At 55.6% G+C, this 13,810-nt stretch overlaps 8 protein-coding genes across 8 annotated transcripts in view, besides 12 other annotated features; all 8 read left to right on the top strand.

Annotated features, from left to right (window-relative positions):
* Window positions 1-56: a sequence feature (A-rich).
* A 447-nt stretch (window positions 57-503) lies between these two features.
* Tco025E_01028 (uncharacterized protein) lies at window positions 504-3,125 on the top strand (the record flags this gene model as incomplete). Its single annotated transcript, XM_029367966.1, has 1 exon — window positions 504-3,125. One exon carries the CDS (start codon window positions 504-506, stop codon window positions 3,123-3,125), a length of 2,622 nt encoding a protein of 873 aa, XP_029231999.1.
* Window positions 3,126-3,363: 238 nt separating this feature from the next.
* Window positions 3,364-3,395: a microsatellite.
* Window positions 3,395-3,437: a microsatellite.
* Window positions 3,438-3,646: 209 nt separating this feature from the next.
* Window positions 3,647-3,701: a microsatellite.
* A 111-nt stretch (window positions 3,702-3,812) lies between these two features.
* On the top strand, window positions 3,813-5,048 carry Tco025E_01027 (putative peroxisome assembly protein; the record flags this gene model as incomplete). Its single annotated transcript, XM_029367965.1, has 1 exon — window positions 3,813-5,048. The coding sequence occupies one exon, from the start codon at window positions 3,813-3,815 to the stop codon at window positions 5,046-5,048; it is 1,236 nt and encodes a 411-aa protein (XP_029231998.1).
* A 405-nt stretch (window positions 5,049-5,453) lies between these two features.
* Window positions 5,454-5,479: a microsatellite.
* Window positions 5,480-5,528: 49 nt separating this feature from the next.
* Window positions 5,529-5,554: a microsatellite.
* A 4-nt stretch (window positions 5,555-5,558) lies between these two features.
* Window positions 5,559-5,584: a microsatellite.
* A 10-nt stretch (window positions 5,585-5,594) lies between these two features.
* Window positions 5,595-6,065, top strand: Tco025E_01026 (uncharacterized protein; the record flags this gene model as incomplete). The annotated part of the gene is made up of 1 exon (XM_029367964.1): window positions 5,595-6,065. The coding sequence occupies one exon, from the start codon at window positions 5,595-5,597 to the stop codon at window positions 6,063-6,065; it is 471 nt and encodes a 156-aa protein (XP_029231997.1).
* A 106-nt stretch (window positions 6,066-6,171) lies between these two features.
* Window positions 6,172-6,231: a microsatellite.
* A 120-nt stretch (window positions 6,232-6,351) lies between these two features.
* Window positions 6,352-6,378: a microsatellite.
* Window positions 6,379-6,440: 62 nt separating this feature from the next.
* Tco025E_01025 (RNA-binding protein) lies at window positions 6,441-7,190 on the top strand (the record flags this gene model as incomplete). The annotated part of the gene is made up of 1 exon (XM_029367963.1): window positions 6,441-7,190. The coding sequence occupies one exon, from the start codon at window positions 6,441-6,443 to the stop codon at window positions 7,188-7,190; it is 750 nt and encodes a 249-aa protein (XP_029231996.1).
* A 158-nt stretch (window positions 7,191-7,348) lies between these two features.
* Window positions 7,349-7,380: a microsatellite.
* A 120-nt stretch (window positions 7,381-7,500) lies between these two features.
* Tco025E_01024 (uncharacterized protein) lies at window positions 7,501-7,806 on the top strand (the record flags this gene model as incomplete). The annotated part of the gene is made up of 1 exon (XM_029367962.1): window positions 7,501-7,806. The coding sequence occupies one exon, from the start codon at window positions 7,501-7,503 to the stop codon at window positions 7,804-7,806; it is 306 nt and encodes a 101-aa protein (XP_029231995.1).
* A 58-nt stretch (window positions 7,807-7,864) lies between these two features.
* Window positions 7,865-7,893: a sequence feature (A-rich).
* A 265-nt stretch (window positions 7,894-8,158) lies between these two features.
* Tco025E_01023 (putative protein kinase) lies at window positions 8,159-10,735 on the top strand (the record flags this gene model as incomplete). The annotated part of the gene is made up of 1 exon (XM_029367961.1): window positions 8,159-10,735. One exon carries the CDS (start codon window positions 8,159-8,161, stop codon window positions 10,733-10,735), a length of 2,577 nt encoding a protein of 858 aa, XP_029231994.1.
* Window positions 10,736-10,897: 162 nt separating this feature from the next.
* Window positions 10,898-10,922: a microsatellite.
* A 322-nt stretch (window positions 10,923-11,244) lies between these two features.
* On the top strand, window positions 11,245-12,606 carry Tco025E_01022 (uncharacterized protein; the record flags this gene model as incomplete). The annotated part of the gene is made up of 1 exon (XM_029367960.1): window positions 11,245-12,606. The coding sequence occupies one exon, from the start codon at window positions 11,245-11,247 to the stop codon at window positions 12,604-12,606; it is 1,362 nt and encodes a 453-aa protein (XP_029231993.1).
* Window positions 12,607-13,397: 791 nt separating this feature from the next.
* The window catches only part of Tco025E_01021 (glycerol uptake protein), a gene marked incomplete at both ends in the record, with an annotated part of 1,359 nt that continues 946 nt past the window's right edge, over window positions 13,398-13,810 (top strand). The window contains one exon of the mRNA XM_029367959.1: window positions 13,398-13,810. This exon is cut by the window's right edge and continues 946 nt beyond it. Within this exon, the coding sequence (XP_029231992.1) occupies window positions 13,398-13,810 (413 nt within the window).

Here is a 13,810-nt window from a genome sequence, read left to right as displayed (position 1 = left end):
TTCTTTTCTTTTTCCTTTTCCTTTTCTTTCCTTTTTCCTTTTTTTTTGTCTTTTTCGTCGGCAGCTGCGGCCTATACAACTAGCAGTGAATTCTATTGGTGGCGTTGTTTTTCCTCTTTTTTTTTCTTTTCCTCTACGTTTCAAAGCCCCTCTTCATTAATTCTCTGCCAGGTCGATGTGTGGCTCGCCGCCCTGTCACTCGCTGCTCCGTTTCTACCCACTTGCCGGTCCAATACCTCGTGGGTCACATGACACGCCTGCGTAGGTGTGAATATAAAACTACCTCTCTGCGCGTGCGTCTCTGGGAGGAGGGTGCGGGCGCATCCCTCTGCGCCCCATGGACCGTCGGCGTGTGTGTTTGCACGCATCCTCACCCGCAAACTTATCCATTTCCCTTTTTCCTTTGTTTTGTTTTCTCGCGCGTAATTGGTGCCGCATGCAAAACAAAAAGAATAACATTTTCGTTTTCTGCCCACGGCAGCGACAGGGACTCGCAGCGCGCTATGATGGATCTCCCCACGCTACACCGCTACTTTGCGGTGGCGGAGGAGCTGTATGCAGCCGGGCATCGCCTACATGCGTTTGCCACGCTGCATGCCCTTATCGCGACCCCAGCCATCCTCCCACCGTACTATCGTCGGGAGGAAATTCTCTGTCGGGTGCGTGCAGCCGAGATGCTGCTGTACAACTCCTCGCCGCCGCAGCGAGGCAAAAAAAGTGTAGCGAGCGGCAATGCCGCGCCGTCAGCGACAATGGCACGACTGGATTTGGCGTATTCTGTGTTGTCACCGATGATTTCTTCGCGCTGCTACTTGGAAGGCGTCGTCGTCTCCCCGCTGCTGTGGGGTGGCGGCCACCGCGACGCCGCGGCCGTCGCCGTCGGAGAACTACAAGAAGCAACAGAAGTGGATGTGGGTCAGGAAGAGGAGGAGGAGGAGGAGGAGGAGGGCGAGAGTAGAGTCGTGCCCGTGGCGTTAGTTGTCAAGGCGTACGTGTTGGGTGCGATCGTGCATCGCCGCCGGCTCCGACACACACAAGCGGTGAAGTGTGTCGAGGCGGCTGAGCAGTGGTGCAGTACCGCCTTCCACGCGCCGCTTGCCGGCCTGGCGACGAGCCTCGCAGACGACGCGGCAGCGGAGGCCCAAAAGAAGGAAGAAAAACGCTGCTGTGACGCCTTCCTCGCCGTGGAGTTCTGTCGTGTGTACTACTCGCAGCTTATGAGCGCCGCAACGTCCGTTGCCGCGGTAACTCGCACGCCGAATGCGGCGGCTCTTCATAATGCACGCGCACACGCCTTGGACCGGCTGCTCTATCATGCAAAGGACTACGTAAGTTACGCCGCATCCACTGGTTTGGAAAAACCTTCTCTTGACAAGGAAACCGGCAAGCAGTGTAGCTCACTCTGCTTTTCCTCTTCAGCTAATTCGTTTTCCATACGGGCAGCGGCGCGCGTAATGGCGCACTACTACTGTGCCGCATTACTCCTTGACCATCAAGTGGTAGAGGCGGAACGACACATGCAGCGGTGCGATGTGCTTTTTGGTGTTTCTCCGGAGCTGCAGTCCATGATGCAGCTCATCGCAGTGGGCCTGCGGGGACCGTTGGGTTGGGACGGGCCGCGAGGAGTGAAGCGGCAGCGCGGTGAGCCGGAAGCGGCCGAATATCAAGTTGCAACGGATGAGCGAGGAGCGTCGTCGAGGGAGGAACTGCGCTGGCTTTCCGACGGTTTGTTGGCGGCAGTGCAGTCCTACTTGGCCACGCACGCAGCTGCGATGGATACTCCGGCTGCCGCGGCAACCTTGTCGTCCCACTTAGTGCCAACAAGTCCCCCTGTTGGGGCATACACAGAGGGCGATGGTATTGGTCAAGGGATAAAGAATACGGTGCGTTGTCTGTTCGAAGGCACGCTTCGTTGCATTGACGAGCAGTTGACGCTTCTAACCACAGAGACCAGCCACGGTTGCGAGTTGCACAACCCACGAAAAGGTCTGCTCTACAGCTCTCCCTCGGCTGAGATTCGTTTTTTGGTGCTGCTGAAGTGTGCTGCACTAGTGACAATGAGTACGTATGCGCTTTCGCAGCTGTGGCTGGTGGAGGCTGTGGGGCACCTCCATCAGCTGCGCCGCTACATGGACGTCTTCCACAAGCACACGAGAAGTCTACGGGTGCACTATCATCTCATCGTCTCCCAGCTGACCTCAATGCTGTCGCTGCGGCATCTCTCTGGTGAAGGCCATGTGGCAAAAGTCAAACATACGGGTGAACACAAGCGACACTCTGAGAAGGATGAGGAAGAACGCACTGCTGGGTTTGATGTGGGTTTGCCATATGCACATGTCATTGCTGCAGAGGCGGCGGCGTTAAATGCCGCTGCTGTTTGCCTTTGTAGCCCATCCACGCTGCTACTTGTGTCGCTTATGAAGGGAGTCGCAATTTCTCACGCGGCCCGTGTGGGGTCTGCACTTCACCTCAGCGATGACGGAGTCACAATTACGGGCCTCACTGTCCACCAGCGGCATCGTTGCGCCATGGCTCTCATCCATGTGCTGGAGGCGCTCGAGACAAGCTTTGACGCGGCAACTATGAAAAAAGAAGAAAGGGGAAAAGATGGCGAGGAACGCAGTCTGCAACAAAGGGGGGCTGCATGGACTGTGCCCAATCACGTGCTTTTGCTCATCCTTCGTGGTGTGGCTGCCATGTCAGAGGAAAAGGACGAGTTAGCCGCAACCTGCATGTTTAAGGATGCCCTGCAGCAGGTGAGCCGATACCTGGGACCCACCAGTGGTGCTGCCGCGGAGTCCTTGTATCTTCTTGCAATGGCGTACAATGAGTCGGAACGGGTAGAGCTGCATCCATGCGAATCCCCCACGCCTGTCACAGAAAGTGCTAATGAGTTGCTTTTTGCTGCTGCCAATGGGGCGACTGATAATGCACGACGCAACTTTTCGCTCGCTTGGCAGGTGGCGTTACATGCGAGGCGGTTGACGCTGCTGCACTGCGTCTTGGCCCTGCAGGAGAGCGACAGGAAAGAAAGTTATCGACACATCGTGGACGAATGGAGTATGGAGTTGCACCGCGTGTGTTCATTTATGCGACGAGAGTTAATGGAGGTGGTTTCTTTGTAGTTTCTATGCGATTTCTTCTTGGTTTTGCAGACGCCTTCTCTCCACCGCCGCCAGCGCTATACCCCCCTTCAAAGGAGGAGGAACGTTTTGCTTGGGGAAGGCTGCAGTAACAGAAACGTGGGATGAGGCCATGTCTTACTTTGGTTTGTTTGTTTTCTTCCAATCGTGAAAAGCAGTGAGCGAAGGAGGGCCACGCACTTGGCACAAGACGACACACTCACGGCGGTGTTGGCAACGGTTTTATTTTTATTTTTTATTTTTATTTTTTTTGTGTGTGTGGGTGTGTGCGTTTCTGGTTGCTTTTCTGTGTGTTTTTTTTTCCATTTCTTTTCCTTCCTTCATCGCTGCTGCGCTTGCCGTTCTCCACGTCCTCTTTTTTTTTTCTTTGCTATTCTGTGTGTGTGTTGGCTGCGGCCCTTTCGCAGGGTCCTTATCGGCGAGGAAAAGCGGAGGGGTTCGTTCATCCCCCTCCCCGCATCTGGTAGGCGTAGGAGCAAGCGCTGAAAGGAAGAGAGTGTTGGAAGAGGAAAGAAGAATAAGAAAAGAGGCAACTGAAAAGACTGAAAACTGAAAGAGAGTAAAATATAAACGTGTTGGCCGGGTGACGGCTGGGCGAGGTCTGCTTCTTTTGCTGGGGCGTGTGCTATAGACACAGGGTCTTCACCAGGGTGGCGCCAGTAGGCAGCCATGTTCGAAAGCAATCTGCTCTCGCAGATTAACACCGCATCGCCGCTCCCCACATGGGTGGAGGTGTCGTTAGTGAACTCCCTCAACAAGTCCCTGTCCAAGGCCTTCCAGTTCGCGCATCTGCTGCTCGCGGAGCACAGTGACATAGCGGCACGGTGTCTGCCGTGGGATGCTGAGATTTGGCTCGTCCTGCAGTCTTTTTTTGAGCACCGGCTCCTCTTTCACGCCAACACCACCTTTGCGGAGGTGCTGTTTGGCCTCCGCCGTGGCTCTATTGCGTCGCCGTCGAAGCAGCCCGCGTCTCAAGGGAGGCTGTCGTGGTGGATTCGCGGTCCCCCCCCTGTACCCTCCCTGGAGGAACGGGCCCTGCGGGCGCCTGACGCCACCGCCACCACCACCGCCGCAGTGGGTGGCCTCTCCGACACAGCACTGTTTGAGCAGCACGGTGAACTTGCGGCAGGGGAGATGAGGGCGGCGCAGGGTGCTTCTTACGGTCATCTCCGTTTTAGTCCCATCACCAACGCACAACGGTACGTGACGCTGTTTCTCATCACCGTTAAGCCCTACTTGAGTGAGCTTGCTGCTAAATGGTACACGCGCCAGACTGACTCTTCCCCTGACGCCGTCTCTATGCGCAATGCTTATGCAAATCGTTACCCAACGCGAGCTCGAATAAAAGAGTTATTGACGCGATTGTATCCCATTTTTCACACAGTATCAGAGAGCCTGAGGTTTCTGTACCAGATACTTTTCCTGCTGGAGTTGACGCCGTATACCACGCTGGCTCATCGTGTTTTTGGTATCGCTCTGCGGCGGCTTACAAAAGCTGATGAGCTTGCGGCGGCAAACCCACGAGCTCAGCGGGCTCTCCTTTTAGCTCGTGTATTGTTCATCATGCTATTTCTTGGGTTCAGGCTGCTAGAACTCACTGGTGCGACTAGTGCCACGGAGGGAGGTGAGGCACTCACGATGGCGGGTTCAGGCGGCGAGGACCTTGCGATACCGCCACCGCCGGTGTGGGGCGAGGATGTGGTGGTCCCTCCCGGGACGACGGTGCCGCAGCCTGGCACGTGTCCAGTGTGCGGCCGACGCGTCACGAATGCCGCAGTCTGCACAATAAGCGGTGTGGTTGGGTGCTACCCATGCCTAACCGATTACGCGAGAACGCATGGCACGTGCCCGTTGACGAAGCGCAAAACGACGGTAGATTGTATTCGACGCGTTTATGAGTGCTGATGTATCTGGGCAAGAGAGTTAGGAACGATGTCTATAAGAACAAAATCTTTCATTGGGACGGAGAGAAATGCAGATCGTGTTCGGCTTGCCGCCTGTTTCATGAGGCGTAATTTTTTGCCATTGGAATTAAGAGAAAACCCAAAAAGAAGGAAGAATATGGGAGAAGAGGCCGGGAAGTGTGCGCAGGATGTTTTCTGGAGCACTGCTGTTTTGTTACCTCGTGCGCGACTGAACACACTGTTGTGCTCCTTGTGCACGTGCGCCTTGCCGTGCTTGTGTGGCGCGAGAGCGACGATGTGGTGGAAGCTGACTGACGTGAGGCTGCTGTGCATTCTTCCTCCGTTTCTTTGTCGTCTGGGTGCCAGGGAGAGAAAGAGGGGGGGGTGGGGGGACGGAGATCCCTGGGGAAGGAAGGAAGGAAGGAAGGGAGGGCGTGGCAATTGAGTACGAAGGGGGCAGAGTGGGGCGGCGAAGAAGAAGTTTTTTTTTTGTTTTGTTTTTTTGTTGTAGCAAAAAAACAACAACAACAACAACAAAGCGGGTGCCATGGCGGGCATACAAGGCGGTGTCGGCGGGTTTCTTCTTCGCCGTGCCGCCGCGAAGAGCGTTCGGCAAAAGTACCAGACCGGCCCACAGTTCAACAGGCGCAAGTTCTTCCAATTCCCAAAGGGTTACCACCGTCTCCACCGCCGCATCGGTGGTATTCAGTGCGGCTCACCGACGCAGCAGCGGGAACACACGCGCTTCTCGCACCTCCCCGGAGACACTCGAACTCGGCCGCAGCACGACTTCACTTTTGGCGAAAAACGAGCCGATGGCGCCATGTACGCCTGGCGTAGGCGCGGCAACCTGCAACTCTACCAAATGGGTGGAAAGCCTGAAACATTTGTCTGCTATCGCTGCGGATACCCGGTACGCAGTCAACTTGTGGCGATCAAGGCCGACAACTGGGATTTCCGGATGTGCTACAGGTGCTACACGAGCACCGTACACCACGGCATGGAGAATGACACATGATTGTAACAGCAGTAGGCCCTGAGTTTGGGAAATGCGTTGGAGAGGAGAGTAGTCTGTGTAGCAATATAAGTGCCCTCTCCTTGAATGAAGTGGTGTTTTGGAGCCGTGTTGTTGTAGATGGTGCCGATGCTGAGGCGGTTTCTTTTGTTGTTGTTTTTGTTGTTGTCACCGCGGAGCCAGTCTGCCGCTATTGACTGAAGAAGCACCGGCAGTGACTGGAACTGTTCTCTGAAGCAGTGTCGTGAAGGAGGTGCAGTGAGCCCTGTGTTGGTGGTGGTGTCTCGCATTCCTTTCCTTTTCTTTTCTTTTGCTTGCTCTCTCCTCCTCGTCCATGGGCGGAGCAGCGGAGGGAAGGGTTCCTTGGGCGGGGCGGCAATGAGCTACGCTGGCGACACGTACTACGCCGGGCAAGCGACCGACGTCTACCACTACAGCCAGCAGCAGTCAGTGGCGGAGGAGGAAAACACCATCGACTTTCGTCCGCCCGACATCACGGAGCATCAGGACAAGATAATTCAACTTGCGGCCAAGTACGTGGTGTTCTCCTGTGATGGGGCGCGCTACCAGCATCTCCTGGTTAAGCGGACAAAGTTTAACCCCTACTTTGCCTTCGTTGCGTCTCCAGAGCACAAGTACCATGAGTACTACCAGTACCTGATTAGAAGCTACACGGTGTGGCGTGACATGGCTGCTGCGAGCTCTGCGGGGCAGGGAGGCACAGATGAAGGGTACGCTTTTTACACGGAGCAACTGAAACAGCAGGAGCAACAGCAACAGCAGCAGTACCAGGCCCATATGTACTACTCTGCGCAGCTGGATTCTTCGTCGCAGTACACGGATCCAACGACGGCGGCGGCGGCGGCGGCGATGAAGGCACCTGGAGGCTACTATGATGCCAACAGTGCTTACCCTCCACAGCAGGAGCGCTACCAACCCCAACAGTGTCAGGGCACGTCCATCCTTGGAGCCTCCGCGGCAGTGGCCGAGGCCCCCCACGGAGAAGAGGCCAACCGGAAACGCGCCCGGTCTGCAACGCCGCAGGAGAGTAGCGATGATGAGGATGATGCTGGACGGGAGTTGGTGTTTGTGATGGAAAACGGGGTTGCGAGGGCCCTTCCCAAATAAAAAGGAATAAACGCAACACATATGCGGCAATAAAAATTACAACGGAAGAAGAAGAAGGGGGAAAAAAAAGAGCGGAGGAGCCTCCACACCCGTAGACAAGGAAATGAACTAGAAGGAGAGAGAGATGAGGAAGTTGAGGGTGCCAAGTTCCAATGACGCGAACGAAGGAACGAACGAAAGAACAGAAGAAAAGCGGGAGGAGGAAAGAGTGAGAGATGGAGGGGACGTGACGTTAGGGGGTTTTATTGGTGTAAAACAGCCAGACACACATTGTCCCGAGGAAGCGAGGACTTCCTTCTGTGCTCATGGCATGCGTAGGCCATCTGGGGTCACTTGGGTTCAACAGCGGAGCGTGGACGTGGAGGTGTCGTTGGGCAGCCCCGTGGGATGCCCTACGGTCCTTTCTGCTTGCGTGCGTGGCGCTGTTTCTTACCATCGAGGCACCCTCCTCCATTTTGCTTTGGATTCTATTTTACTTCCCCCATCACGTAGTGCGTATCCTCTTTTTTACATCGCGCATGGCGGAGAGCTGTCAACCGCCCCCGTTTTACTGCGGCGCGATCCGCACCCAGTCATCGTCCAGCGCACGACGGGGAGTGCCTCGGCTATTGCCTAATAAAAGCGGGACGAGAAAGCTCCGACCAATTGCCGCCACAATCGCGGCCGAGCAGTGCTTTTTTTTTGTTTCTGTTTTTTTCTGTTTGGAGTTGTTGTTGCTGTGTCTAAAAACTAGCCGGCGAAGCGGTTTTGCTCGTAATGGTTGGGGCGCGTCAACGTGGCCGGCATACTTACGAGACGTTTGATGTTGATTGTCGCTTTGTTAGTGAAATCTCTTGCGTTGTGGTCTGATGGAAAAAAGTCCTTCCGACCCTCTTCGCCTGGTGTCATTGCTGTGGTGGCTCTCACCTTTTCTTCTTCCCTTTTCTTTCCGTGCCAGCTGTTTCGTCTCTGGGCCTCCTACAGAAGCGATGCTGCGTGTCCCGGCCCCCGGTGATGCGTTTTGCGACCTTTTTTCCCCCGTACCGGCGAAGCAAACCGTTTTCTTTGCTGCTTTGTCGCTTGTCGGGTCTCCGCAGCACGTATGCTACATTGGCTCCGGGGCATTCGGCACTGTTCGCCTCGCCTGGTTGCAGGAGCGGAGGACTTGCTGCAAGCGCATTGCGACCGCTTCCGGAGAGAGGACAGAAACAACGGTTCTGCTTGGGGTCTTTGCTGCCGTGGCCGTGAAGCGTGTGGCTGTCCCCGCTGCGAGCGATGGCTTTGGAAAGTCCCGCCGACTGCTGCTGCTGCGCGAGCTTCAGGTGATGGAGCGTATCCGCATGCATCCACACCCAAACATCGTGCAGTGTTGGGGGTTTCTTTTTGGAAGGAAGGAGAGAGAAGGGACCCCTGACACTTGGAACCCCCCAAGCGCCAGCACTGACGCCGGCACGGGCGGGACACTTCTTACAAGCCTGAAGAAGGAGAGAGACCAGTTGGCGCTTAATAACAAAACGAACGCCGTGGGTAACGTGTCAGACCAACAGATTCTGGAGGGATCCTCATACGTTGATTTGTGCCTCTCACTCTGCACGGGAGGTACGCTGGGGGACTATGTGCTCCAGAAAGCCAGGCAAGCTTTTGAGGAGGCGACGACTGAAACGCACTCCTCAGTGTTGGTATCGCGGGTTGAGATAGACGTGACGGCGTCTAATAAAATGAGTTCTGATGGCGTCAGTGGAAACGAGGGGGTAACTGGCAGCGCCAGTGAAGGCATCTCTTCATTTACCTGCAACGATTGCGGTGCACATCATACTCACGCGCCAAAAAAACTGGCCGAAGCGAAGGAATCTGCCAAGGCGACTTCAGAGTGTTTACTTGCGTCCGTTGCATTTTCCCCTTGCCTCGCACTTTCGGAGCGTGACATTGTCGCCATTGCGTATGCGTTGATCAATGCACTTCGTCACACGCATGACGTCTTAAAAACCTTGCATCGTGACGTTAAGCCTTCAAATGTGCTGATCTTCAGTGGGGTGGGAAAGACGCCGCAGTATGCGATGCAGTCTTCTTCCTTCGTGTGTGAGGCATCCTGTGGAGAGGCTTCGCACGGGTGCGGCACAACGCTTCCGGGCGAGACCACACCCTTGAGCCCGAGCGAGGACCCCAAGACAAATACCACGTCGAGTGAGAGTGGTAGTGACTCGGTGGAATTTGCCCTTTTTTCAGAGTCTCCAGCAACTCTGCGGCGGTCAACTACAGAAAGTCTACGATGTGGCTCCGAGGAGGACTCTGCGACAGCAACGGCATCGGCGGGAGTGTCTAACCTCACGAAGGGAGCCTCCGCAACTTTGGTGGTGCCGCTGGGTTGTGGACAATACCGCCTGCCATATGCCGCTGGCGAGTCTTCACGGAGGGTTTGCATTGATTACCTGCCACAGGTCGAGGGATGGCGCCTACAGTTGGCGGACTTCGGCGTTGCTACCGGTGTGGGGCAGCTGGCAGGCTCAGGAAGGTGCGGCAGCGCCCCGTTTATGGCCCCGGAAGTTGTTGAACACGTCCACAACGGTGTCTCCGGGAAGTACGATACGAAGGCTGACATTTACAGCCTGGGGGTGACGCTGCAGCATGTGCTTCTGCACCTTGTCATTGGAACTGAGACGGGGGGGAAGGCAGCACGCGACCACGCCGAAGCCTTGGGGGCGCAGTGGGTCGATGAGGACGACACCGCGGCGCAATTCCCGGCGGCGCCGGCTGACCCGGCACCCGAGGCGCAGCCGCAGTTTCTTGTGCCTAACGCCTGGCGCTGCGACCGCGAGCTCGTCGAGGGACACCACATCCGCTCCGCTCCACCGGAAATGCGTTGCTCGACGCCTGCTTCAGATGGCGCCAAGGAGGAGGGAGATGCCCGAAAAACCTTCGCCGTGCCCCTTGCCTGGCGTTGCGGCAATGAGTTGTTGGAACGCCGCTACATTCGCCGCGAGTCGTCGTCAGGCAGAGGCGACGGCGATGCTCACGCGCACCTTCTCGCCCCACTGCCTGAAGGGCTCAAGGATGCTCGGGAGGCACACACGGTGAAGGAACGTCGTGGTTCACGATGTAGCTCGTGTGGAAAGCTTCATCGACACCTCGTTGAACTTTTAAACGCCATGACGCGAAGGAAGGCCACGCAGCGTCCGCCGTTGTCAACCGTTCTTCAGAGTTCTGCAATCATTGAACAAGGCACCTTTCTCCACACACGACGGCCCTTCGCTTCTTCACCTGCCGCTGTTGATGATGCCGACGTTGACGGCTACAATAACAGCCCTTCCACGACCTTGAATTCCACTGGAAAGGGAGCCGTGGCTGAACGCTTTCGCCGTGCACGGCGACGGGCACAAGAAAGGACGCGTGTCCATTCTCCCCCCACCGGGTTTCGGTTGGACATGACAGCGCCGCAGCAGCAGCCGAACAACGAGCAAAGGAAAAAACCAGACGGTTGTGAAAATGACGCAACCGTGTTGCTCTGGCGTCCACCGTCACTCCGTTTTCTTCAGTCTTCACAAACCGTAGCCGACGTTGCGCAGTGAAGGAATGTACGTATACATGTATACGTGTGCGGTGCCACGAAGAAGGATACGGGGAGGTAAAGATGATCTGTTTTTGTTGTGTTTTCCTTCAAGAAAAGGTGGGGAATAAAATATTCTTGCGTGGGGTTTGAGGTTTGCCCTTGTTGGGATGGCTTTCAATGGTTTTTTTCTTTTTTTTTTTCTTTTTCTAAAAGTGCATTGATTGATGTGCTTTCACAGATTTGTTTTGTGTGTTTTTGTTGTTGGCTCAAACAGATTCAGACGCGGAAAGGGGGGGGGGTGCACAGAACTACGGGATGGGGAGGAGGGAATCTCATGCAACAATGGCGGCGGTGCGTTTTGCTTCGTGTGGGGTTGTGCTTCTCTGCCTGTTCGTCTTTTGGCGGTGCTGTGATTCGCTGCGATTATTATTATTTTTTTTGGCGTCTTTTGCCCTTCCCCTCCTTTTTGTTTTGTTTTGTTCTTCTTTTTCCTCCCTTGCGTCTGGGTGCGGAGCAGCGGACGGGGAAATGGACACCGACTTCGCCTGGTCCCCAAGGCGAGCCCGGGAGCGTCGTGTGGGGAGTGGGGCGAGTGGCGTGGGCCCACCGTGTGGGCGCGGCCAGGCGGAAGCCGGCGACGACGCCCTGCGCCTTTTTCTGGAGCGCGCACGCCAGCGGGCGGCGCAACGGCACATGCAGCGGACGGCACGGCTGGAATCCCGCTACCTACGCCAGCTGCAGCTGCGCTTGACGCTGCCGCCACAGCAGAAGAAAGAGGAGGAGGAAGAAGAAGAGGGTCCCGCCGCTGCGCGGGAAACGCGGAGCAGCAGCAGCAGCCCACCGTGCTATTGCCGAGGGCCAATGTCGCCAAAAGAGGCGGATGTTATTGAAATTGAGCTGGATGAGAGCGACGAGAATGAGGATGTGGAAGAGATGCAAAAGTCCGCGGAAGCAACAATGTTGGTATCCTGCGGAGTTGCGGTGCCCCCTTCCAGTGCCGCCGCCGCAGCTTTTACTTCAACGGTGGGGGAAAAGCCTACAACTCCGCACTCATTCCCAGCCTCGTTCACACCGCAGAGTGAATCCAACTCCCAGGGGCTGTCACCGGAGGTGGACACGCCGTTTGCGTTGGCTTCGGACGAAACCCCTAACGGCCATGCCGTGGCGGCTGCCAAAGCAGACTTCACAATCAAGTATGACAACTTGGACGACACGGACGCAGCGGTGTGCGCCACGGCAACGTCGACGTTGGCTGTGGCGACCTTTAACTCTGAAAAACAACCCATAGACAAGTTTTGGGGCAACTCAGTCAAAGACAGGTGCGCGGGCAAAACGGCACTACAGTCAGAGCCTTTCTCGCGTACTGTTGGCGAATGTGACGATGAGCAGCAAGTGAGGCGATGCCTAATGCACGTTTTTGGAAATCACCTTGGCGCTGAAGCCTCACAAGTAGAGCATGAAGCTTCACCCTCAGCATCGGCAAAAGGACTGGGACTGTTGGATCCGGAGTTGGAGGAGTTTCTTGCGTGGGAGGAGGCAAAACCACTGAAGCGCCGCGAAAGTCTGCAGGCGGGCTTGAAGCGCGGGTCCTTCCTGGCCAAGGTATACGCGGCGGCTCAGCCAGAGCTAGACAGTTCAGCGTTATTTGACGCTCCTGGTAGAAAGCCGGCTGAACCGCTGGTGCCAGAATGCCCCGCTTCACGTTACATTCAGTGGATAGCCGGTGATCTGGACTGCTACGAGGATCTTCTTTTGCGCCTGACGCCGGCCAGTCAAGCGGCAGAGCGGGCTGTGGTGGAAGGCGTGTGCGAGACCGTGCTGAATGATTACATCGCGGAGTGCGTGGTGGACTGTCTTCTTCACAGCTGCGATGCGACCGCATCTTCCTGAGCGCGCGACGAGACGCGCCCAACGAAGTCGCAGGAAAGAAATGCACGGGGCAGAGCGGGGATGAAGAGGAGGAGGCGTGAACGGGTAGAGGGTGGGTCACATCATCGCGAGCCGTCACGCGTAACATATTTATAGAAGCAAATTAGACTTTTAGACTCTGACGCGAGCGTTTCACATTACGAAGACAAACAAACATGTGCGTGTAGGGTGTGCTGCTGATCATTAAAAGCAAAGCGGGGAAAAACTAAAACAAGAGGGGGAGAGAGAAAGAGAGGGGGAAGAACGAGGAATTGTTAGCCAACGTAAAGGCACCGCCACATGTTTCGTTCCAAGAGGCGTAATGTGGTCGATGTGTGCGTGTTTCTCCCTTCGCCCCTTTGCACCAATCACAAAGTGACGCTGTGTGTCTCTCATTTATAGCCACAAAGAAAAAAAAACATGTAGAGGGGGAGGAGGCAGAAAGTGACTCAGGATTGAATTTGGGCAGCATAACACAAAAAAAAAAGAAGAATAAAAGAGGAACTATCAATAATAAAAAATGAAATAAACTTCTCAGCGGCAACCTCCTACAGCAAAGCGAACGTCGACGCCTCGACACCGTGCCGCTGCAGTGAAGGCGGCCTATCTGATGCTTGAAGGGCGTTGGGACGCGAGAGGCGAACCGCGGCGAGGGCGCTTCGGCCACACGGTGCTACAGGTTCCGTACGGAGAGTCCTCGCCACCCACGTGAGTACAATGTGCTGAGCTACATTGCATACATGTTGTATGTCCCACTGTACGTGGCGGGTCCCATGTCCTCCTTCAACGCCTTTGTGTCACACTGCCACGACGCTACTCTTGCCGTGCCGCGACGGCAGGTACTTCTTTACGCCCTGCGGACTTTCAACTTGTACCTGACGCTTGTCTTTATGCTTCATTTTGTTTTTGTTAATGCCTTTCGTGTGCACCCGGAAGTGTTTTTTCAGCTGAGCCTTGGCGAGCGGGCGTTCCTCTTATACTACTCCTTGGCCTTTCTCTGGCTGAAATTCAGTCTGATATGGAAGCTCAACCGTCTGACGGCACTCTTGGACGGCTTTGACGTGCCGGAGGACATGCGTCGGTGCTTTAGTAACACCGTGAGCATCCGAGACTTTTGGAGGGATTGGCACGCCTCCTTCAATTTGTGGATTGTGCGCTACATGTACATACCCATGGGCGGAAACAA

This window comes from Trypanosoma conorhini (assembly GCF_003719485.1).
Source record: "Trypanosoma conorhini strain 025E chromosome Unknown Tco_14.4_contig_00029, whole genome shotgun sequence".
In the NCBI taxonomy this organism is placed as follows: domain Eukaryota; phylum Euglenozoa; class Kinetoplastea; order Trypanosomatida; family Trypanosomatidae; genus Trypanosoma; species Trypanosoma conorhini.
This window is presented reverse-complemented; position numbering and strand designations above follow the sequence as displayed.